The following is a 24,805-nucleotide window of genomic DNA, read 5'->3' as shown; positions in this document are numbered from 1 at the left end:
CCACTTCCCTTTCCATTTGAGAGAAGGATCTCTGGAGCCAGGCCAATCACACAGGGAATTACCTTAACTAGGTCACTGGTCTGGGGCTGGGGAGGTCCTGAGACTCACTGTTGATGGTGCCCACCCCGAGAGCCTGACTCACATCCACACAAACCATGTGAGCCTGAGAGAGACACCAGGATGCCTGCCTCCCAAGTGACTTCCAAGGACAGGCACAGGAACCAGAGTGTCAGCATGGTCAACGTGTTTTCTTCCTGCACATGAATTACAGGGGAAACCAGAATCTCAAGTTTGCCTTGGTGAGTGTGGAGTGAATTAATGCTAAGAGAATTCAAATAGATCATAGAAAAAGTCCATTAGAGGCCGGCCCAGTGGCATAGTGGTTAAGTTTGTGCGCTCCACTTCAGCAGCCTGGGGTTCACAGGTTCGAATCTCGGGCATGGATCTATGCACCACTTATCAAGCCATGCTGTGGCGGTGTCCCACAGGCAAAACAGAGGAAGATGGGCACGGAAGTCAGCTCAGGGCCAATCCTCCTCACACACACACACACAAAAAAGTCCTTCAGTTTGCTGTGCTTCGGTGACTTCTGCCCACTGTGGATTGAGCTTTGTCAGTGGTCTGGGATGCTCCAAGGCTGCTGACCACCATTTCTTCTTCCCTGGTACTGCGGACTGAACATTTGTGTCCTCCCAAAAATACACATGTTGAAGCCCCAACTCCTAACGTGATGGTACTTGGAGGTGGGGCCTTTGGGAGGTAATTATGTTTAGATGAGGCCATGAGGGTGGAGCCCTATAGGGTGCATATAAGAAGAGGAGGAGACCAGCGGTCTCTCTCCACTCTCCATGTGAGGACACAGTGAGAAGGCGGCCATCTGCCAGCCAGGAAGAGGATCCTCAGCAGAACCTGACCATGCTCGCAACGTGATCTTGGACTTCTAGCCTCCAGAACTATGAAAAACAAATTTCTATTGTTTAAGCCACCGACTCTGTTATATTTGTTATAGCAGCCCGAGCTGACTAACACACCCGGACGGTGCCAAATATATATTGCCCGAATGCTCTCCGTGCTTGCCTGTTTCTAACAACTGCCCTGAATGTGGTCTCTCCTTGAACATGTTAACATCATCATCTTGGGAACAGCTCTAGCACATTTCTACAGCAAGATGTAGCTTTGAGTTCCTTCCCAGACTGTAGGTTCTATAAGCATGGGGCTCAGAGATGCAACTCCAGCCCCAACCAGCCCCACACAGGGTGACTTGGTGGGATGGAGCTGCTCTGGTGAGCGAACAAACAAAACTTAAAGAGAGAGGCCCAGGTCATTTGATTGGAAAAAACATATTAGTCCGTTTTTTACATAATCACTTAAGCTGATGCTTCCAGGGCTCAATTCCTTCCCCGCAGTGTGTTAAAGTTCATGGCTTAACTCTCAGAAACAATCTCGTCTCCTTGATTTCCAAGTCTTTGGAGAGCCCTGACTGTACCCCCTCCCCCCAAAAAACCAACAACCCCCCACGCAGCCCGCTGAACTGACCTGCACGTCCCCTTCTCCCCTCTCCCAGCCTCCACCTCCGTTTGGCAGGGACTAATTAATAAGCAATAAAATGGTCTTGCTATTTGGAAAGCTTCTTTTGTTTTTCCCCAAATCTATCTGGGCAGGCTCAGGCCAGTTCATCAACAGGGGTCCTAATTAAAGTCTGAAAATACATTGAGCAAAGCTGGAAATACAGATCCAGACATTACAACCGCCTGTTAACAGGAAAGTCAACGCAAATTAAGACACAGCCAGACAGAAACCAAAGCAACTTGCCATTGCATAAATTACATGTATTAGGATCAGGGAACGTTAGCCCTGGAAGCGCTGCCACGAAAGCCCTGGAGAGACATAACATGGCAGAGTTAAGCGTGTCCAACCTTCATTTATAAGGAATTTTAAATAGATGATGAGGCCTTCTGTGGCAACACTCTAAATTGCTATGTGACTGGAATAAAAACTATCTTTGCTCCATTCATAATTTAAAGGCTTGGAAGAGGAAACAGCTTCTAAAAATCATTTGCTGTTGCCTCTGTGCATAGAGGGACAGGGGTGGGAGGTGAGAACTGGAAAAACGCTGAAGTAGGACTTAGACAAACCAGCTCAGCTCGGCCTCCGTGTTGCCTTCTGTTCAATGGGAAGAAAGCTGGGTCATCCCTCAGAAGGTTAAGTGAGATCATTGAGATAATGGATATGCAGGCCCTTTGTAAACGACAAGTAAATATGGCAGCAAATAGTGAACTTGACATGTTTTGCTTACTCATTCATTCATTCATCCATGTATCCATCCACTCATACTCTTGTTCTTTTCAAAAAAGGATTCCTGGCAGCTGAGCTTGGTATGATCCTCGGCAATTTTCCCCTTTCCTTTTCACATTCTCGCTGTGGATATGTGCACATTCACACTCAAGGAAGGACACACAGGAGGTACTTGACAACAGGACACACACACGGGCATCTCGGTGCCTCCTGGACCAGATACTTCTCCCATTGCCACAGCCCTGACCAAGCCATCCTGGAGTTCCCGCAATACGCTCTCTGCCCTCCCAGCCACCAGTGTGGGCCAGCCCTAGTAAGCTGGAACAATCCATCTCAAATGCAGGTCGATGACTTCTGTCCTCAGGGCCCCCACTGCCTTCAGGATCAAGTCCAAACACTTGAGTATGCACATGACGCCCTTCACCAACTGCTCCCTCCATCAGTCCGGCCTCATACCCCTTATCCCAGCCATACTCAACCATAGAATCCAAGCCAGCCCCCGGAAAGCGAGGGCTTGTCATTGTTTGGCTCACTTTGGAGATACTCCCAGCACCTAGGACAGTGCCTAGAGGAACCTCTGTGAATATTTATTGGGTGAACGGGCACCTTTCAGCTCTGGGTCTTTGCTCATGCATTTCCCTCTGCCTACAACACTCTTTCCTCCCCTTCATCTGGCTAATTTATACTCATCTTTAAGGTCTCGGCACCCTGGTCCTAACAGATAAGCTTTATGGAATATCTCTGGGCTTCCCTCTGGAGAAACGGCCTTTCCCTTCCTGTGGTCCCACAGCGCTGTCTCTAACTCTTGCTTCTCGCTCTGAGCTTTATCACCCAAAAGGTGAAAGGCCCAGCGCAGACCTTTCTCATTCTTGACTGCAACCAACCAACTGACCTTGTATAAGTAATGTGCTAATTCCACCCCCTAGGGTGTCAATTCACTTACATCCAACTCAGGTTATAAAAGCCCCAGCGGGGGAGATGCGTCAGGAGTTCCTGCTCTTAGAGCACACTCCCTTCTGCATTCTCTAGTCTGGTTTTCCTGTCTTTATTCATCACCAGCTGTCAGTCTCTTTTTTTTTTTTTTAAAGTTTTTTTTTTTTTTAATTCATTTTTTCCCCCCAAAGCCCCAGTAGACAGTTGTATGTCGTAGGTTCACATCCTTCTAGTTGCTGTACGCGGGACTCGGCCTCGGGTTGGACGGAGATGTGGTGCCTCGGGGCGCGCCCGGGATCCGAACCCGGGCCGCCAGCATCAGAGCGCGCGCACTCAACCGCCAAGCCACGGAGCCGGCCCAAGGGCAGTGCTGGCTGGGGTCTCCCAGCATTGTCTCGTGACCCACACTCAGTCAAGATTCGTTGTTGAATGACTGTAGTTGGGCTATTTTGAACCTGCAGTTGTGACGCAGGCTGGCACCAAGGCCTCACTGGTTAATATTTCAGTTCCTTTTCTCTAAGATTGGCTGACATCTAGATCACTGTGTTCCTGCACATCCCCATCTATTAAACAGAGCCATGAGGATAAAACCCGCAGAATCTTTGTTTAAGCTTCACCTTGCCCCAGTTGGTAGATGGGCATTACATGATTTTTATGTCTATCTGACATACTTAGCAAAGGACAGAGATGTAAAACTGCCTGTCCCATGATGCCGAGAGCTTACAGAAGAAGATAGGATGGGATAGTCCAAAGCAAACCTCTCAGAGTAATGGTGAAGATCATGGGACAAGACGATTTCTCCCTGACGAAGGTCCTCAACTCTGAATCTGAATTACTGTGGGGGGGGGCATAGAGCTGGAAGGGGGTTACATGGTGGGAGAAGAGTCTTTCTCTTGCTAATGTAAGTCTCCTTCGGAAAGTTCTTTCTGCCCTAGTTCTCACCGTGTCCACCAGACCTCACGACCTCATTACAGCCCCCTGCAGATTTGAGGGCCAGCCTGGTTCTCATCTTCCTTCAGGTTACTGTAAAATCCCAAAGGCGGCAGGAGGGCTGAGCAAGTCCTGAGATCCAGTAACAGGGTGGATGAATTTCCGCAGAAAACCAATTCTGAAAACAGAAATCACAGTAGATGTTTGACTGAATTGACAGCTCAATTTATTCCTTCCCAAAGCCCTTTTTAGAGACAGCCTCAAGCTTCGGGGAGCCTCTGACCTTCCAGGGTGAATATCGATCTGGGATTCCTAGCTAAGCCACTGCCTATAACTCTCAGCAGCAGCACTGACTTGACTCAAAATTAAATTGGGGGCAGGGAAGGGGTGAAGCAGAGAGGAAGAGAAATCAAGGCGCAAAGTTAACATATTGCAAGTCAATTTACATAAGTAAATGTATTTACAATATACTGTCAACTTCGTTTCTGAGCCAGCCTGGCAGACAATTTAAGTGAGTGGGTAGTGTCTGGGTTTTGCTGGCTGGGACCACTTCTCTCTCACTCTCACTAGTCATTCTCCTCTCCCCCCAAGACACCGGTCGTGACCGCTCAGAGGCTCAAACCCCAGTTTGGACATCCTCAGCCATTGCTTGAATCCAGTCACTTAGCCAGGAGACTTATGCACGTTACTTCTCAACCCAAAAGTTTCAATAAATACATTGCTTGTTTATTACAGGTGAAACCAGCGTTGGCCTTCCCTGGATGTGCCGCAGACAAACTGAACTAGAGCTGCCTTATCAAGGTTATTCACTGGCTTCTCATAGTGATTCAAACATTTTTCAGACTGCTGGAAATGCTGGAAGAGATGCCAATGAAATGCACTTGTTCTTTTCTCTTTTCTGAACTCTGAGCAATTCATTCTTCTATCCTGTATTGTTATACAAGTTTTCTCATTGCTTGAGAAATTTAAGTTTTATTTGATTACTAAGTCCCTGGCATTTTCACTTAAATTCCAACATTTCGACTTTCTTCTGGTCATCAAATCATTTTTAAACTTTCAAATATTCAACAGCACTGCCCCGATCAGTTTTGCACAAGACACCGGCGAAACGGCAGCCCACGAGGTCAAGAGCAAAACACGTTGGCCGAGAATCTACTGTCAGGTGCAAGGGGCCTGGCCGCCCTGCGCTGCACACATGGGCAGTCACTGAACCCTAGGGGGCCCCGAACGACGACGCACTCTGATAAGGAGACGTTTGCTGCTTTGTGGTAGCTTTCGTTATTTTCACAAATAAATTGTCATTATTTTTAACATGGCGAATCTGCAAACTGGATAACCTGCCCCCACATGTTAGAGAGCTGACTAAAACAGCAAAATCACTTCATTTCTCTCCAGGTCTCAGTTTACCCCTGTGTGGTATGTGGCATGGATGCTCTTGGACCTGAGCTACTGTAAATGAGCTCAAGACCGTGGGGTTTCAGGTCACAACTGCTAGTTTATCTCCATGGAAATGGAGTTTAAGAAGTCTGAAAAGGCACATCAAAATCAAGGCACCGAGAATTCTGCTTTTCTTCCCTCAAACATTCCTTTTTTCCTGCAACAATGATAACATCACAATTATGTTGTGAATGGTGCCCTTTCTGTTCACAAAGTGGCAAATTGCATCTACCATAGGCAGGTTAAAAAGAAAACACTACCGGTGTGGGCCGGCAGGGAAGTAAAAGGAAAATGATAAACAGACATTTAAAAGTTGCCCTGGGGACTTAGTCTAGGAATGAGCAGAATCAAGCCAAGTTCCACGGCCCAGCTTGGGGAAGGATGAGGGTCGGGGCACAGAGTGAGGTGCTGCTGGAACATAAGCTGCATAAATAGGCGTGGCCCCCTAGCCAGGGGAGGGGGACACGGTGGGGAGCAGGGTAGCAGAGCCAATGTTACAGGGGATAATAAGAACTATACCCACCAAGCACCAATATGTGCCAGGGACTCTTCCACAGCCTTACATGACTTAACTCATTTCCACCTCAAAATGACACTGTGGTATAGATGCTGTCATTGTCTCATTTTAGAGATGAACAAACTGAGGCCCAGTGAGGTTTAGTAATGAGCCCAGTATTCCAGTGCTAGGAAGTGACAGACCCAGGCAGCCTGGTCCCAGATCCCACGCTGTGGTTAACCCATCTATGCACATCCAGAAGGTTAGACCCAGGAGTCCAAATACATGAAGAAATATTTTTTGAGCACCTGCCACATGCCAGGCATTGTTTCAAGCACTGGAGGCATGAACAACATAGATAAGGTTGCTCCTCGAAGGAGCTGACATTCCAGCATGACAGACAGGCAATAAAGAAGTAAACAAAGATCATTTCAACAGTGATGCAGGTCATGGAAATAAAGCAGGAGAAAGGGTAAGAGACACGCATGGTGAAGGGAGGCAATGTTGGAGAGAGTGGTCAGGAAAGGCCTCTTCAAGGATGCGAGTCTGAGCAGAGACCAGAAGGATGAGACGGACTGGCCGCTCGAATCCTGAGGGGAGAGCTTGCCAGGAAGAGGGAACAGTCAATGCAAAGGCCCTGAGGCAAGCAAGAGTGTTCGAGGACAGAAATAAGCTGAATGTTGGGGGCGTAGCAAGGGGCTTGGAGATGAGGAGTGGGCAGGGTGAGATCGCAGGTGCCTGCAACCTCAGCAACCACACATCCCAGGCTGGTTGAGCCTGCGTCCAACAGCGGCACCAACCTTTCCGACGATTAGCATCCCATTGCTCAGGGTGCCTCTCGTCCCTGGACAGCACAGAAATCCTCTGTCAGCCCCAAAGGGAGGAAAAATGTTGAGATTCCAACCTCCTCCTCTTCAACAGCCCCCATGGCAAAGCCGGCCCAAGCCTTACAGGATACTCTTCGTTAATTCCCCTCTTCCTCCCAGCCCTTCAAGATAAGGCTCTAGAAGAAGGGAATGTTGAACCGGCCACTTACCAACTCTGGGTGAGTTACTTGACCTTGGTTTCCTCATCAGTGAAAGAAGAGAAAGGTTGGTTGGTAACCAGAACCACATGGGGCAATGCCGAGAGCCGGACCCCTTGCAGGCACTCGGTACGGGTCAGCTCTTGGGGCAGCTGTTGTGTCTGATTCAGATACACGTGCTGGCCCAGGGGGCACGGTCCACATAGAGATTAACAGGGACCTGTCCCTGGAAACCCACTCCTCCTTCTAGGATTTCTCATTTAGACCTTTCATCATGCAGAGTAGCCAATTCGCACTGACAATTCAAATGGATATTATTTCTAATAACAATGACAAAAATAACCAGAGCTAACATCTATCTGTTTCTACTGTGTGCCAGGCTCAGTGCTAACTGCTTACATGGACTGTTTAATTCAACCCTCACAACATCCTATGACGTGAGAGGATAAATCCATGTTGCTTTAAGTCCCTCAGTTTGTAGTAATTCATTGTGGCAGCCCTAGGAAACTAATAAAAAAGGAGACAATAGAAAAGATACTTCTCCAGTCACCCTTAGACCCCGTGTGGCAATAAGAGTTCTCATCTGAAAGTCATGGTTCCCCACTGGCCGCGAGTAGGCAGGAGGTAGTCAGCGATGAATCAATCCGTGGCTCACAGGAAGCTCGCTTTCCTGTCAACAAAGCACGAAGTGAAAAGCCGTCGACCTCGGGCCAGAGGGCCGTCCACCTGGCCCCTGTCACGAGACTCAGATGGAAAGAATATTTTCATAAAGAGGAGAAAAAAATAGGAGAGCCCAGCAAACTGTGTTGGCATCTGGTCCCGGAGATGCCCTTTCTGCTGAGGAGGAGAGCGTGCTGGTGGGGACAGCCCGTAAGAAGAATGTCTAGGCCTTGCAAATCTCAGTTTAAAGAATGGGCCAGATATTTCCCCACAAACCCATTCGATGCTAAAAGCAGAAGTTCTTAAGCATTTGGCAATCCAGTTCCCTTTGAGGACCTGGTAAATGCTATGGATTAACTCTCCACCCAGAAAAAATTTCCACGTGCAAAATTTGGGGTGACATTTCAAGGCATCTTAAACTCCCAAAGCCCACTTATTGATGAACCAATATTTATCAATTGCCTACTATGTGCCAGGCACTGACCTACATGCTGGGAATATAAAGGAGGAAGAATAGACAAGGTATTTTTCTTCTGAAGCCCAGAGCTAGAAGTGAGGTGTACGAATTTCCTGTGGCTGCCAGAACAAGTTACCACAAATGGGGTGGCTTAAAATGACAGGAATTTATTCTCTCACCGTTCCAGAGGCGAGAAGTCTGAAATCAAGATGTCGGCAGGGCTGGTTCCTTCTGGAGGCTCAGAGGCAGAGTCTGTTCCACACCTCTCTCCTAGCTTCTTGTGGTTGCTGGCAATCCTTGGTGTTCTTGGCTTGTAGACACTTCACTCCATTCCCTGCCGCCATCTTCACGTCCCCTTCTCCCTCATGCGTCTCTCTGTGTCCTCTCCTCTTCTTATGAGGACACTAGTCATTGGATTTAGGACCCACCCTAAATCAATTATGATATCAAGATCCTTAACTAATTATATTTGCAAAGACCCTGTTGCCAAATAAGGTCACGTTCTGAGGTTCAGAGCGGACATGAATGTGGTGGGGACATTATTCAACCCAACACAGGTGGTCAGATGGTTAAACAGTCACCAGGGAGAGCAGCAAGGGACACCTGAGGCAGCCAAGAAAGCTTTCCTGAGGACTTCATGTGGAATCGGGACCCAAATGGTGAGTAGAAACTAACTACACAGAGGAAGCGGAAAGTGTCCCTAGAAGAACTAACCACATAGGTGAGGCCCACGCAGAGGGAGGCAACAACTGCCGACGGCTGCGAGACAGAGGGCGGTGCAGGGAACCAGTGTGGAGAATGGGCTGGTCTTGTAAGCTGCTGTTTGGAGTTTGGATTTTATCCTTAGGGCCACAAAATGCCTTTGAAGGACTGGAAGCAGAGAAGTGTTTCTAGAAAGTTCACCCTGGGTGAGGTGAGGAGGATGGACTGGAGTGGGTTAGACCAGATGCAGGGAGCTCAAGGGCCCATATCTCAGGGGAAAGCTCCTAGCCTGAGGATGCAAGAGGCTGAAACTCTGTAGAGACATCCCATGCGCTGTCCTAACCAGCTAGCTGGAACTCCCACGAGCCTAATGGAGGCGTTTAACCCAGCGCAGATGGGATCTGAGCCGGCCAGTGGGATCAACGCCAGCCCAAGAAGAAAATCCAAAAGTCTGAAAGCTCTGACACTTGTTCTTTATCTAAGTGGGGAAAGGGGCTCAGCATCTGAACAAAAACGATTTATCAACACTTTGACCCATTCAGACGCACGCCTCTCGCCTTCTGCTGTCCCTTCGAGGTAAGTATGCCTAAAAGGACCAGTAAGTCCTGTCTGCTCACAAATAAGTCCTCTTGCCTTTGTGGGCTTCCCTGACTCTCAGTTGTTCTTCAAAGGTCACTTTCTCCCTTGAACCCCTAGGCTGGGTTCCACACCCCAAAAATTCCTGATGCAGGCTCATGTACTAGATAGTAATCATTATTTTCCTTTTAACCTGCCTCCTCTACCAGACAATAAGTACCTTAAGGGCAAAGTTTTTTATCTTGTTCACCTCTGTCTGTATTCTTGGCTCCTAACACACGCACAATAAGTGTTATCAGATGGATGGACGGACGGATAGGTGAATTTCTTCATGATGCTGTACTGGCTTCAAATTGAGTTAATCAATTAATTAAATCAACATGGACCCATCAATTGCTCTTTAAGTGCTTTACGCTGCCCCTTCCCCCCAGAAGAGTCAGGGTAAGACATCCAAAGAGATGCTGGCTTGGCATCTTCAATACTCACCTCATTCCTTCTGCAGCCATCTTATCAAGGTTGACAGTGTCCTTCGTTTCTGCCCAGTTTGCTCCCAGGTCACCCCACCCCATGTCATCTGCCAAAATGATCACGAAATTCGGTTTCTGGCCTCTTGTTTCCCCACTGAAGCAAAAATCCACAAGAGGATAAAGACATCCCGAGAAACTCACCCCCACCAACAAAACCTTTAGAAAAAGCCAGCCCATGGCGGTAAAGGGAGGATTCTGGGTGTCTGGAGTGATGGTGGGCCACAGCTAGAGACTTCTCTAAGAGCTCCCTTCTGCTCACTTTCAATGCCGGGAGTCCCTGGAGAGCAGTAGTGGAGTTTGCAAGAAGACACTGCTGGTGGTGGTGGTGGTGGTGGTGGTGGTGGTGGTGGCGATGGTGGCGGTGGCGGTGGTGCCTACAGGGGTGGTGGGGGCTACAGAAATGGGGCCCCCATCTGGAATCCTAATTCAAAAGAGTCAGGAAACTTGCAGCCTCGAATCTGGCTTTCCCCACTGCAGCTCTGTAGGGTCCCTGGTTGTGCACGGCAACCAGACATCAGTGTCAACAACTGCTCTTTGGCCACTTAGAAAATGAGCCCTCTGCGCTCAGGGATGTTGGAGCCGAAACACAAGCCTTGCACCTGTTCAGGACTCCAGCTGGTGAGTGCAGGATAAATGCTCACATCTGCAGAACACCTGGATGTTCTAGAAACCACAGTCAGCCTCGAATGAGTTTCTGAGTTCCAGATGATTAAGGACTTCATATTTCTCTAAGATTTCCTAAAAGAACAAAAATTGACAAGAAAACAGAGTTAAAACTGCCAGTGCAGCTGTGTTTTCCTCAGTAGCTTAGGAAATAATCACTTTTCCATGCCAACACATGTTTTCCTTCTTATTCAAATATTCAACTGGTTCATCAGTTTCTCCACCTGAGAAATAGTGATGCCAATAATATTTGCAACGGATCTATAATCACAGGGTTGGAAGTAACACTGGAGATGATGATACTCAACCCACTCACTTCATAGATGAGAATATGGAGGCCCAGAGTTCTGGATGGAGTAAGGGCCAGCACCCAACTCTGCAAAATCTCAGTGCTCCCCACTCCCACCCCACCATGCTTCTCTGACTCACAAGAAATTCCTAAATTAATTGTGATCTTATCAAACCCATTGAGGATTCTAGAAGAAAGGGTGAGACCCTAACTTCCTCTAAGACATGAGTGACACCCATACTTCCTTTCTAACAGTCATGCTGTAAACTAACATGTCTATATAAAATTCTTGATAGAAATTAACTTGGGAAAAAAGGAAATGTAAGAAAAAAGTTAATGGCAGAATCTAGATGGAGATTCTACGGGAGCTCACTGTAGAACTCTTTCAATTTTGCTGTATGATTGAAATGTTTCATAATAAAATGTTAGAAAAAATTTCAAAAGAATTTTTTAATGGAAATGTGTCCCTTTACAACTTGACAATGTAATTTTTAATAAGAAAATCTAACTATGTGCTCAACCAGGGCTTCTTACACTTGGATGTACATACAAATCAGCTGGCGATTAAAATGCAGATTCAGTAGGTAAGACTGGGGCCTGGGATCTGTATTTCTAACAAGCTCCCTGGTGAGGCCTAGACTGCTAGTCCTCGGATCACACTTTGAGTAGCAAGATGCTTAGAAAACAAAAACCTCATGATTCTGGTCCTAGAAGAAAACTAACCTAACCGGAGATAATTAACCTAACTGATGCTTACCTAACTGGAGATGATTCAGCTTCAGTGGATAAACAAAAAAGCAATAAACCCAGTTGAGTTTTGAAAGACAGGAATTAAAGGTTATGCTTTCAACTGCAAGTTGCAAATGGAAACCATAGAATAAAACCATATTACCTGTAGTTCACTTAAAAGCCCTAAATTTACAAGGTTAGTAAGGAGACACAGACTTGAAATTCTGTACCAAATAAAAACTTCAGTTGAACACCCAACCCATGGAGAGGATTAAAGGAGAACTAATTTGTAAGATATAAAGATGCTACTAGGGCTGGGGGTATGACAGATGCTATTTCCAGTTGTATATTCCTGCCCTCAAGGAAGGAATGCAGAGCTGACAAAGTCAGCCAGCCAACCCAACAGCCAAGCCAAGTGGATGGGGGTGGTTGGAGGTATGTAAATTCTGGAAGACCTAGATAAACTCAAAAGGATGGGCAACGCACTTAATCAAAATAAAAGGAAGTCCAAGTAAACAGCCATGGTCATCTGCAGGCCAATGAATCAATTGTTCAGAAATGCAAATTCTTCCGTTTTCCAAAAGGAGAGTTATTATTTCAAACTCAGTTAGATTCAATTCGTATTTGTTGTTCTTGAGGCCCAAAAGACTTCTCTTTTTCTAGAAGAAAGAACCTTTGCACAAGGAGGCTGCCTAACAAACACTTGTTGACCTGCCGGTTGGTTCTTAGCCTCATTCTACTGGCTTCTGACCATCAGCAACAATCACAGGAGGCTTTTCTCCTTAAAGCTACTTAGTTTGTTCCAAACTAAGTAAGCCACTAAACTAAGTGGCCTCATTCTTCAGCCATAATCTATTTCAGAATGATCCAACACAAAAGACTTCAGGGAAAAAAATTCACTTAAGAAAGAACTTAATTTTAAGATGAGAACATAAATAAACAGATTGTTTTTCTTAACAGTTCTATGATAAAATATTCCTTTGAGGATTTTCAAAGAGAATCATTAATACTTAAATTTTTCATAGAATGGAAATAAGCTAACTTAGCTAGTACACCATTGCATTATCCTTCACGCCCACACCTCCAGGGAGACGTTTAATTCTTTCCCCATTTATTTTTTTTAACTAAAGGGAAAAGGCAAGCCAGACATTCAAAGAATGGACTCCAAGACATGGACCTTGATAAGATCCAAGCTGATGTTATGGAAAACAGTATGGAGTTTCCTCAAAAAATTAAAAACAGAATGACCATATGATTCAGCAATTTCACTTCTAGGTATTTATCCAAAGGAAATGAAATCAGTATCTTGAAGACATATCTGCACCCCCATGTTTATTGCAACATTATTCACAATAGCCAAGATACGGAATTAACCTAAATGTCCATCGATGGATGAATGGATAAAGAAAATGTGCTGTATATATATAATATATCTAAACAATGGAATATTATTCAGCCTTTAAAAAGAAGGAAATCCTGTCATTTCCAACAACATGGATGAACCTGGAGGACATTATGCTAAGTGAAATAAGCCAGGCACAGAAATACAAATACTGCATAATCTCACCTACATGTGGAATCTAAAAAAGTTGTACTTATAGAAGCAGAGAGTAGAATGGTTGTTGCCAGGGCTGAAAGGTCAGGCAAATGGGGAGATGTTGGTCAAAGGACAGAAACTTTCAGTTATGCAGAATGAATAATTTTTGGAGATCTAATTACTATAGTTAATAATACTGTATTATATACTTGAAACTTGCTAAGAGAGTAGATCTTAAATGTTCTCACCACAAAAAAATTAAAAAGGTAACTACGTGAAGCAATGGATGTGTTCATTACCTTGATTGTGGTAATCATTTCACAATGTATACATATATCAAAATATCGTGTTGTACCCGGTAAGTATATAGAATTTTTATTTGTAGATTATACCTCAATAAAGCTGGGGGGAATTTTTTAAAAGATCCAAGCTGAGACTTTGAGTTCAGTCCCTAATCTGAGGTTACTTTCCCAACTTTTTCATTACACATCTCCCTCCCCCTCTTAGAACGGAGAGTGGACACAGGCAAGGAGAACTCCTCTGGGCTGAGGAAGAAAGTGGGAGTCTTTGGCAAATACAGCATTCACCCCTCCTTCCACTGGGCTAGAAGGTCCCTGACCCCGTTACTCAATAAACCTCACAAGGAAGGCCCATCTGTTCCATCCAAGCAGAACTGACTGGAAGGGATCCTCGTTGAGCACAAGTATGAACCCCTGCCCACATCTCAGTGCTCCTCAGGCAGCAGGAGAGTGAATGTTAGTTGCCAATCAGATTTAGCAATGATTCGTGTTCTTCTCTCCGACCCTTGTTCTAAAGCAGGGCTACCGCGTCTACCAAAGTTTGAGCTCCCTTCAGGCTCCAGGCTTACGTCTGGGTCAAGGCACTCATAAGCAGCAAAATGACCAACAGGTGGCTGTCGGCAGGAAGGGCTGAGGAGCAGATGGGGCGAGGCAACCTGAAGATGCTCTTTGCGGTGTCTGAAGTCCATCACCTGACCCTGGCTCCCCGTGGGCCTCCCTGTGGCCAACCAGCCTTAGAGAGCCTTGAAAACAGCTGAAATAACAAGAAAGTCGGCAGACCTTTCTGGCAGAGGGCTCTGTTGGTTTTCCAGAGACAAAGCTTCTGATGAGCTGAGGCCAAAAAAGACAAAGGCACAGGGGGAGTGTGATCTCTGGTTGCAGAGCACTGTTGTTTCACCCGCCAAATCAGAACACGGCCTCGGCGCTGGCTGGGGCCAGCAGTCACGCGGGGCCGGCAGGAGGCGCCTGGGGCAGCAGCTGCCCACCTGCAGTCTGGAATGATTCCCCCACGCATTGTCATCCACCCAGCAAGCGTGGACTGAGGACACGTCCCGTTCTAGGCGCCGTGCACGCAGCAGTGATTGAAACCCCCAAACCCCTGCCCTCACGCTGCTTCCTTTCCTGTGGGGGGAAGAAAGGAAATGAGTAAAATACAATTTCAGGGGGAAAATCAGATCAGGAAGGGGATCAGGAGTGGTGCGGGGAGCAGGTGCAAAGTTAGAGAAGGTCAGGGATGACCTCACTGGAAAGGTGATCTTTCTATAAGGACCTGTAGGAGAGAGGGGAGGAAGCTCGGCAGCTGTCGGAAGTTATGTCAGAAAGGTATGGCCGGCAGAGAAATCAGTGAGGGCAAAGCGTGAGCTCGCGTGAAGGGCAACAAAGAAGCCACCGTAGAAACAGTGGAGTGGGGAAGGGTAAAGACTAAATGGAGTCAAGAGGAAGACAGGCTCTCACTGAGCAAGAGGGGAGGCTAGAGGAGGCTTCAAGCCAGAGCAGCGAGTTCTGACTCACATCATAACAGAGTCCCTCTGGCTCCTCTGCAGAGAATAAACAAGTGTGCTGCAGGGTGTCAGGTGAGAGAAAAAGCTGAGGAGTTAGGAGTCCACTGCATCAGTCCAGGTGAGTCCAGGTGAGAGACAGCGCTGGGGTGAGGCAAGCCAAGTGCCGTAGGCATGAAATTTGAGGAGTGGCACACCCTCCCCGGAGCCCATCCCACACTCACATGACTGACAGCGAGCACGTCCTTAAATTTTTCGTCATCCTAATCCAGGCCCAAGTGGAGAGGAGAATCCAGTTACCATGGTAGCCAGGAAGGAGGGCTTTCAGGCTTTTAATATCTGTGTGTAATAAACATCCTTGTGGCCCCTTCCTGTGCCCCTAGACCCAAACAAGTCAGTTTGGGACTGGCCCAACTCGGAAAGATTGCTTTCTTAGAGTGTATCTGGGGGACCTCAGTCTTAGCTCAACAGAAGATGAGACGGAAATCTTTTTTTTCTATTATATTTTTTCTTTTAGTTTTATTGACATACAGCACTTTATACGTTTAAGGTGCACAGCATAACGACTTCACTTAACATATACTGCAAAATGATTACCACAGTAAGTTTCGTTAACGTCCATCATTTCATATAGGTACAAGAAAAAAAAGAGACAGAATGATTTTTCCCTTGTGATGAGAACCTTTAGGATCTACTCTCTTAGCCATATAGCAGTGTTAACTATAGTCATCACGTTGTATGTTACATCCCCAGGACTTACTTATAACTGGAGCAAAGGAAATCTTTGATTGATTGCCTCTATCCAGGCTGGACAGCAATTCCACTTAGATAATTAACATGCTTTTTTTTTTTTTAAGCGTAAAAACCTCAAGCCAGAGCCTGTTGTTGGGAATATCACTTCTGTGAACCCAACAACGCCAGGATACTCATCCACAGGGGGCATATGACATCCTGCCTGGCTTTAGGCTAGAACCACCTGTTGGGACTGTCACAGAAGGAAGCCATGTGGCAGGAGCCAATTTGGGAGGGCAGAGGTGGCATCATGCCATGTATCTGAAAACTCAGTAGCCCTGCAGAAAGTATAGCTGGGTCCTTGAACACAGGTCAGAAAAACAGAGAGAGTAGATGGGCCTCTGAATAACATCCTTTCTCTAAAATTCTATCTTCCACTTGAGAAGAAGACTCATGAGGGGTGTGGTCAAGTAGAAAGGGCTCAGAGTGAATTACCTGCAATCCACTCCTTGAAAGCCTGTTTGCCAATTTTTTAAGGACTTTTTACAAAGTTGTATTATTTTTTTTTAATTTATATTTATTTATTTTTCCCCCAAAGCCCCAGTAGATAGTTGTATGTCACAGCTGCACATCCTTCTAGCTGCTGTATGTGGGACGCGGCCTCAGCGTGGCCAGAGAAGTGGTGCGTCAGTGCGCGCCCGGGATCCGAACCCGGGCCGCCAGCAGCGGAGCGCGTGCACTTAACCGCTAAGCCATGGGGCCGGCCCCAAAGTTGTATTTACTTATTATTTATTAACCATTTTATTCTGGAAGTTGTCAAACATACAAAAGTTGAGAAACTCATGCATAGCTACCCAACATCTAGACTCAACAATAATCAACGTACGGCCAGCCGGGCTTCATCTGTCTCCCCTTCTATTTCCCTTGCCCTCCTCCACATACATTGGATTGTTCTGAAGCAAACGTCAGATATCATGTAATTTCATCCATACACATTTCTATATGGTTCTCTAAAAGATAAGAATTATTTTTAAATATAACTACAATTCTATTAATAGCCCCTTTTTAAAATTAACAATAATTTGTTAGTATCATCAAAAATCCAATCAGTGTGTAAATGTCTTCCATTGTCTCATCAATGGCTGTTTTTTACAGTTGGTTTGTTCTGATCAGGGTCTACAGTCCACTACACATTGAATTTGGTTCTTGTATCTCTTCTCTTTTCATTTATGTAAGTTCCTCCTCTCTCTTCCCTACAATATATTTGTAAATAAATTTGGTTGTTTGTCCTATAAAATTTTTCAAATTTTGGATCTGACTGATCGTACCCCATGGTGTCATTTAAAATGTTCCCTGGACCCCCTTCTTCCCTGTAAACTGGTTTGCAGATCTAGAGGTGAGATCAGATTCAGGTGTGATGTTTTGGCAGGCCCACCCCATACATCTTATTTTTCTCCCTGTCATGTTAAGATTGATCAGTGGTTCATGTGTCAAAGTTTCATTTTTTTTCCTGTCATTTTTGCAGGAGAATAGGGAACTTTCTATCAAATGCTACATGCTATCTTTTCTATTTTTGCAGACTTATCCTTTCCCTGGATCTGTTCCACCTCTAAAACGAAATATGTTAGATTCTGTTACAGACTGAATGTTGCATCCTCCCAAAATTCATACGTTGAAGCCCAAAGTCCCAGTGTGATGGTATTTGAGAAGGGGCCTTTGAGAGGTCACTAGGTTTGGAGGAGGTCCTGAGAGCAGGGCCCTCATGATGGGATTAGTGCCCTGATAAGAAGAGATAGGAGAGCACTTGTTCTCTCTCTTACAAGTGAAGACACAGCAAGAAGGCGGCTGTCTGCAAGCAGGAAGAGAACTCTCACCAGGATCCAAATCCACCGGCTTGTGGATCTTAGACTTCCCAGCCTCCAGAACTGTGAGAAATAATGTTCTGCCGTCGGTGGGGCCAGCCCCATTGTGTGGTGGTTGAGTTCGGTGTGCTCCACTTTAGCGGCCTGGGTTCTCGGGTTCAGATCCCTGGCACGGACATACACTGCTCATCAGCCATGCTGTGACAGTGACCCACACACAAAGTGGAGGAAGACTGGCACAGATGTTAGCTCAAGGTGAATCTTCCTCAGGAAAAAAGAAAAATAAAAAAAAAAAATAAAGTTCTGTTGTTTAAGCCACCCAGTTTGCGGTATGTTATGGCAGCTCAAACCAACTGAGACAGATTCCAGCTAAGTTTTATCTGAGAACCTCTGAGGCAGAGGCAGGGGCAGAAGTAGAGGTCAGACCAAAACTTGGGGGAAAAAATGCTCAATCCAGTGAAGCAGTTACTTGGCAAATTGCCTTTCGGGGGTGTGTTGACCTGTTTCCAGAAGAATGTGTGTCCAGAATTCAGCATAGTCATTCGCTGGCTTTGTGACCGTGGATAAGTTACAAAGTCTCTCTGTTTCTCTCAGTTTCCCCACTGACCTGAAATGTAGAGCCATAGTAAACTTCCTCCACCGCAAACACAATGTGAGAAGGAAATAATCCAACACACGTCTACTCTCGGTAAGTGCTCAGAAATGTTGGCTACTGTTATTCCATCTCTCAAACGTTTGGAGGATAAAAAGATAACAAATACTAGAAAACTTTGAAAAAGAACTATGCAAGCCCAAAGCGTCACTAAAATTAATATTAAGCAAAACTTTTCTGAGTGTAGATGGTGAAATCCAGACTCCCCACAGCTATTGGCTGGGTTTTTGTTATAACTGTTGGTCTGCTCGCTCTGCTGCTAGATTCTGAACCCGGAGAGGGTAGGAGCTACGAACACCATGGTCACCAACAATGCCAAAGTGAAAGTGAAGAGTCATTCTGATTTGCGTTTCCAAAGCTCCAAACTATAGTTCCTTGTCACACAACCCCATGGCTGTCTGTGCCATTCTGGCTAAACCTGAGCCAGATCTCTCTACCTGGACAGATTCTGGTGACAGCTGGCATGGTCCTTGGAGTACGTTGCCTACCAGCAAATCTGATTTCGGATAATACAACAGTATGAGGTCAAGTCAAGGTGTAGGGTGGGTGCTAGGAAAATCCCCCTTTGCTGACACTAATTGAAAGTGGGAATTACATTTCAATATCAGATATATCCAAAAGAACTATTTGTCCATGACACTAGGCTAGGTGCTCCAGCAAGAAAAGTCCACAATTCTAGGATGCAAATTCCATAAGGGCTGGGATAAATATCTGTTCTATGCACTGCATAATCCCGGTACCCAGCCCAGAGGGTGTTTAACCAGTACTTGCTGGATGAATGCATCTAACATCAACAACTATGGCCGAGCCTGCTCTGCCCCACCCCAAAAGCTCAGCTCCATCTCATCACTTCCCTAACCTCAGATGACTTGTCTAAGTTCTCCTTCCTCCGAGATTCTCACTTGTAAAAGTACACTTGTTGAAATGCTGCTTTAGGTAATAATCACACGTGTCCTGTCTTCTGAACTAGACAGTAAACACTCTGAGAGGAGGGACCACATCCTCTGGGGTGTGGTTTTGTGGCCTGGGAAACGCTCACGAGTGCTCATGAGTGGGCTGTGATGAGCAGAGGCTGCCCGGATCGAGGAACAGTGGGTGTGGGATGGAGGGACGGATGCTCCCTGTACCCAGTCCCACCATGTACCCCTACTAAGCATTCAGGCTCACCTAAGGAGGGCAGAGCCCTCCACTGACCACGGCAGGGCAGGGTCCCTCCTGGCCTCCATAACACAGTCCCGGAGCACCCCTCTAGCCATCTGGAAACGCAAGGATGTACTGGTCCTAAAGGGTTAAAATAGGAGCTTAACACCATGTATTATCCCAGGGAGCAGCACGACAGGCTGTGCGTGTTTAGACAAGATGGAGAAAGCCAGCATCTCCCTTCAGGCAAGAAACATAGCAGGGAAGCAGGTTTTTATTTCTTGGCCTTGAGGAACACGAACGGTGAAGCAACTTCAACAATTATTCAAAGAAAGCCTGATTTAACCGGGGCCAAATCCAGTGGTCCCATACACAGCACTTTCCAACATTTCCAATTACATTTCATGACCCACAACTGTGTCATAAAATTTACTCCTAAAAACAAGGTGATTAAAATCACTTTGTTGGGAGAATTTTGATTTTTGTTTTGTTGTTTTTAGGACTTTTGCAATAGGCTTGAGATATTTATAGAGGCCTCCTCGAGGTGATGTTCTCTTTTTTTTTTTAAGTAATAAGAGGATGACAAGACTATAGGAGCAGTAAACTGTGAAGACTGAGAAGTCTGCAAATATCAGTGTTGAAATCAAATAAAACTTACTCCAGAGTGAATGAGACACACCCAGTGATACATCATCAACACTGCACCCATAGTAACCAGGCATTGTAGAAGTCAGATCGCCGGAGGCCCCTGCCTCCTGGGTGGGGAGGTGACATCCCGGTCCCCAAATCCAGCATGCTCTCTCTTGCCTCCTGCCATCCTCTCATGCTTTTCACCCTCCCCCTCCCCCTTGCCAGTCTTTGCAAGGTCTTTCTGCCTGTTCTACGCCTCACTGATCTCCATCCTCCTCAATCCCCCAGCCAAGAGTTACAGGGCCTCATCGTGAGCCAAGCATAGCGCTAAGCTGCTAAGCCCCTTAAACATTGCTAACTCAGTTAACCTAGCAACACAGCACGGAGCCCCCCACACAACAACCCTATGCAGTAGGTGTTATTATTATTACCCCCTCTTCTTGGATGAGCCGAATGAGGTAGAGAGAGGTTAAGTAATTTGCCTAAGGTGACATAGCTAGTGAGGGCAGAGCTGAGTCAGGCTCCAGAGCCCATGCTCACTGGCTTCCTACATTTATAGCATCTTACATCGTACCTCTCCATTATACAGCCCCTACCTGGCCTTGCACGCTCCACTATGGTGACTCTTGGGTTTGTTTTATCTCCCCAGAACTTAACCCCTGAGGGTAGGGACCACATCTTTCTTGGCCTCATATTATTATGGACCATACTCACTGGCCTGCAAATTGTTTTGCTTAGGCATCCCATAAAAGAATTTCGAAAAACAATAAACCTGGTCCATATCAATCAGCTGCCATAACAAAATATCATAGACCAGGTGGCTTAAACAATCGAAATTTATTTTCTCACAGGTCTGGTGGCTGGAAGTCTGAGGTCGGGCTGCCAGCATGGCTGGGTTCTGGTGAGGGCTCTCTTCCTGGCTTGCAGACAGCTGCCTTCTTGCTGTGTGCTCACACGCCTTTTCTCAGTGTGTGCTCTCACAGAGAGAGAGAGATTTCTATCTTCCCCTTCTTATAAGGACACTAATCTCATCATGAGGGCCCCACCCTCATGACTTAATCTAATTCCTCCCAAAGGCCCCATCTCCAAATACTGTCACACTGGGGGTTAAGGCTTCAACATATTAATTTGGGGGTGGGGGCAGGGGGGACAGACATTCAGTCCATACCACCCTCACACAGGTTTAAGTTATCTTCAATGTTTCATTGTAACTTTAAATTAGTGGCAAAAGACATCATTTCAATTGAATCTGTAAATGTAGACTTTTATAATAAAACTATCAAACCACTCTTTTAAATATATCCAATGTAATATAAACACCAGAGCAATTTGAAAAACCACCATCATTCCTTTAAAAATTACATGAGAACATTTCTCCTTAGGTCAGAAATAATTTTCTATCATTTCTTTCTCTTTTTTTCAAAACTGCATTTCCATTCCATCTCAATACAATATACTTTTAGGTTTAAACGTACTTAATTACCTTATCCTATTTCTCTGAAATACAGACTTTGAGTATAAATTGAAATTTAATTTTTTTTTTTTAGGGAGATTGGTACTGAGCTAACACCTGTTGCCAATCTTCCTCTTTTTTCCCTTTTTTTTCTTTTTCTCCCCAAAGCCCCAGTACATAGTCGTGTATCTTAGTTGTACATCCTTCTAGTTCTTCTATGTGGGACGCCACCTCAGCATGGCTTGATGAGCGGTGCACAGGTCCGCACCCAGGACGCAAACCGGCGAACCCCAGGCTGCTGAAGCAGAGTGTGCGAACTTAACTGCTAAGCCACTAGGCCAGCCCCTGAAATTTAATTTTTCACACTTTACTCTAGGTGTGAAAAAAAACCCCTTCTGGACTTGAGTTCCTATCACAATTACTACTCTAAGTGATCATTTATAATCAAACAACATATACTATAAATTTTGACAAATTATTATTGAGCATACAATAATTTTATTGGAAAAGCATCTTTAACAAGATGGACTGAGGGAGATGGGACATATTGACTTGAAGAAAGGAAGTTTCCTTGACATCCATATTTCGATACTCCCCCCTGAGACATTTTAGCAGGAGAGGGCACGCTGATAAGATCCTGGCTCTGGTTAAGCAGGAAAAGGCCACCTGCGCAAGGCTAATGAAGCGCCAGGCCTGCAGCACGGTGGGTTCTCAGAGAAATCGGCTTTAGGAAAGAGCTGATGTTCTGAAAACTGATTCCCCTAAAACTATCTGTGCCTTAGAACCCCTTCAAATTCCCCCAAGGGTATGCATTCCCATTTGAAGGGCCCTGCCTTCCATCAAGCTGTCAAATGTAGGGGTTGGGAGAGGCCCCACAAACCACAAGATAAACTCAGCACATCTACCTGGAATATCAGTATTCCCGGATGGAAAAGATTGTGAGGTGCTCTGCTGTGTGGAGAAGCAGATACTAAAGTTTTAAAGCAAAAATTTGCTTCAGTTGAATACACGTGGGTCACCAGGAACACAGGCCCTTACATGAGATAATGGGTGGGTGTTGCAGAGACAGGAAGGTGGAGAGTGGATGGGAGGGCAATCAAGGCCCCGGTTGAAGCCCCTTCAAATGCTCCCCCTCTTCACTGGCTGCTCTGAAGACCCAGCCCTAAAAGCAGGCTTGCTCCTCTCTGAGCTCCAGACAAGATTCCTCTCAATCTACTTACCCCAAGTTGAAGTTCTCACGGGCTGGTAAATGCAGTGAGCTTATTTGCAAGCCAGGGTCATATCTGCCTAGCAACCCAACGTGAAGACTAGAAGGACTCTAAACGTCCACAGAGAACAAGCAGGCCAACTTTGTACAAAGGAATCTGTTCTCATGCAAATGACTCTAAGCAAGACGGCTAGAAAAGAGAGAGCAGTGGGGATAGCTCTCGGGAGCCAATTTATTTCCCGAGAAGATGTTGAGGGACATTTTAAGGGCATCATTATAACCCTGCCCACTATAAATGAAGGGCTGGAGGGGCTCTACTGATACTTGGGTTGCAACAGACACAACAAAAGAGCCTAAGAGGGGAGGTGAACCCTTGACTTAATTTCCAGATTTTTCTGGTTCTGTACTCCAGACTCCAAAGGTTCTTTTGTTGGGGTTTAGAAGTAAACAGAGTTAGTTTTGTTTGGGGGGCGGGGGTTGATTAGCATGGTAATGCAGTGCTCTCCCTCTCTTTGCTTTCCCTGGAGGAGTGAAAACAGCAGGGGTGTTCACGCTTGGTCTGACCAAGATTGAAGGAACAAGGTGAAGCCAGCCCCCAACCAGGGCGGGCAAGAGTCATTGGTCTGTGGCTGGTAAGGCTGGGCAGAGGGTGGGTTTCCAGCCACCTCTCCATTATCCAAATACAGATGGCAAGTGTCATCTGTGGATGAGCTCTAGTTGCAAAAAGGGCCAGTATGTGTCTATAAATATTGTGAAACCTCCAGGGAATACCTTCAGTGCTCTGTGCCTCAACTTTTCTCTCTGCAAAATGGGGATGTGTGTCAACTGCAGAAGGTTGCTGATGGGGTTAAAATTAGATCACATACGTGGCACTTAATACAGCATTGGGAACAAAGCAAATATGCAAAATGTTATTAATAGGTATAATTAATACTAATAAAAATAATAGTGATAATACATTATTATTATTACAGTTACACCCCCTCCCAACAGCCAGTGGTTTCACTCGGTCAAATATTCACATATGACTTTCCCAATCATTCATTCACACCTAGCGCTTCCGGCAATATTTATCTAATTTTTAAAATCAAGGAGCTGAAGCACCAAGATCTTTCATGACTTGCTTAGAGTCATAAACGATGGTTATAAATGATGAGCTGCACTCCTAGGTTCCTACTTAGTACAGTAGATGCTGTGTCAAATTAAATATGACATTTCCATGTTGAGTGCAGTGACAGGTCCTAATGCACCGTAAGATCCTAAATATCAAAGATTAACTTACAGTCAGTCCTGTTTTAGCACTGTTTTCATGTCAGTGATTAAAATCAGTTTCTAAATATCATCAGGTACGGATTCTTCGAAGAACAACTCTAAAAAGCATCGCTTGAGGGGTGTGTGTTGGAGTAAGCAATTGGACGTGGTAAGCCATAAATAACAACAAGAGCGATGGGTCCTGACGGCTTACCATATGCCAGTCACTTTGATCTGAACTTTACAGCATCATAAATTAAACCTTTCCGTTCTGGGAATGTCACCACTGTCCCCATCTTCCAGATTTGGAAATTGACGCTCTAAGAAGTTACTCCGCCAAGGTTGCACAGTTACTCAGCGGCTCCTAGTTGTACAGTTCTGGCCGTAACACGGCACTTGACACCAGCATACCTGCTCACCACCTAGCCCACGCCAGCGCTTGTTAACAGCACAGTATGGCATTTAACCCAGTGGACCCTAGCCCAAAATCACGAGAAAAATCAGGGCGCGAGCAAGGAGCGATGTTTATTAAAATTCAGATCGCCGACTCCTCCCGGTGGCGACCCTCAGCGCACACACTCCCAAACTAGGCTCTCTTGAGTTTCTGACGTTAGAACCACATTCTCCAAACCCCAATGCAGGGAGCAGCCAGCGCCAAAGTTGGCAGAAAAACTGGGAGAATAAGGCCTTTGCTTTCCAACAGGTCCCAAATTGGCCTGGGGATGTGAGGTGGAGACCAGGAAGCAAAGTCCGCGCCCCCGCGGGCTGCGAAATGCCTGGGATCCGGCACACTGCTTTGTGCCCATGACGAGCTCGTAACCGAGG

The 24,805-nt window shown here is 45.8% G+C and overlaps 1 protein-coding gene and 1 long non-coding RNA gene across 3 annotated transcripts in view; both read right to left on the bottom strand.

Moving 5' to 3' along the window:
* Window positions 1–24,805, bottom strand: part of ARSG (arylsulfatase G) — a 109,031-nt gene that overhangs the window by 58,350 nt on the left and 25,876 nt on the right. For both annotated transcript variants that reach the window (XM_087441483.1, XM_087441484.1), the window contains exon 2: window positions 9,997–10,775. In XM_087441483.1, the coding sequence (XP_087297609.1) occupies window positions 9,997–10,214 (218 nt within the window). In that variant the 5' untranslated portion in view covers window positions 10,215–10,775. The remainder of the gene's footprint in view (window positions 1–9,996; window positions 10,776–24,805) is intronic.
* On the bottom strand, window positions 2,828–9,376 carry LOC147915059 (uncharacterized). Its single transcript, XR_015554753.1, has 3 exons — window positions 8,412–9,376; window positions 7,128–7,785; window positions 2,828–4,336 (listed from the first exon to the last, which is right to left on the bottom strand). It is a non-coding gene; the product is annotated as an uncharacterized LOC147915059 (long non-coding RNA).

Source organism: Ceratotherium simum, chromosome 16 (assembly GCF_057802395.1).
Source record: "Ceratotherium simum simum isolate JZ-2026a chromosome 16, ASM5780239v1, whole genome shotgun sequence".
Classification (NCBI taxonomy): domain Eukaryota; kingdom Metazoa; phylum Chordata; class Mammalia; order Perissodactyla; family Rhinocerotidae; genus Ceratotherium; species Ceratotherium simum.
Note: the sequence above shows the minus strand (reverse complement) of the source record. Positions and strands in the feature narration are given on the sequence as shown.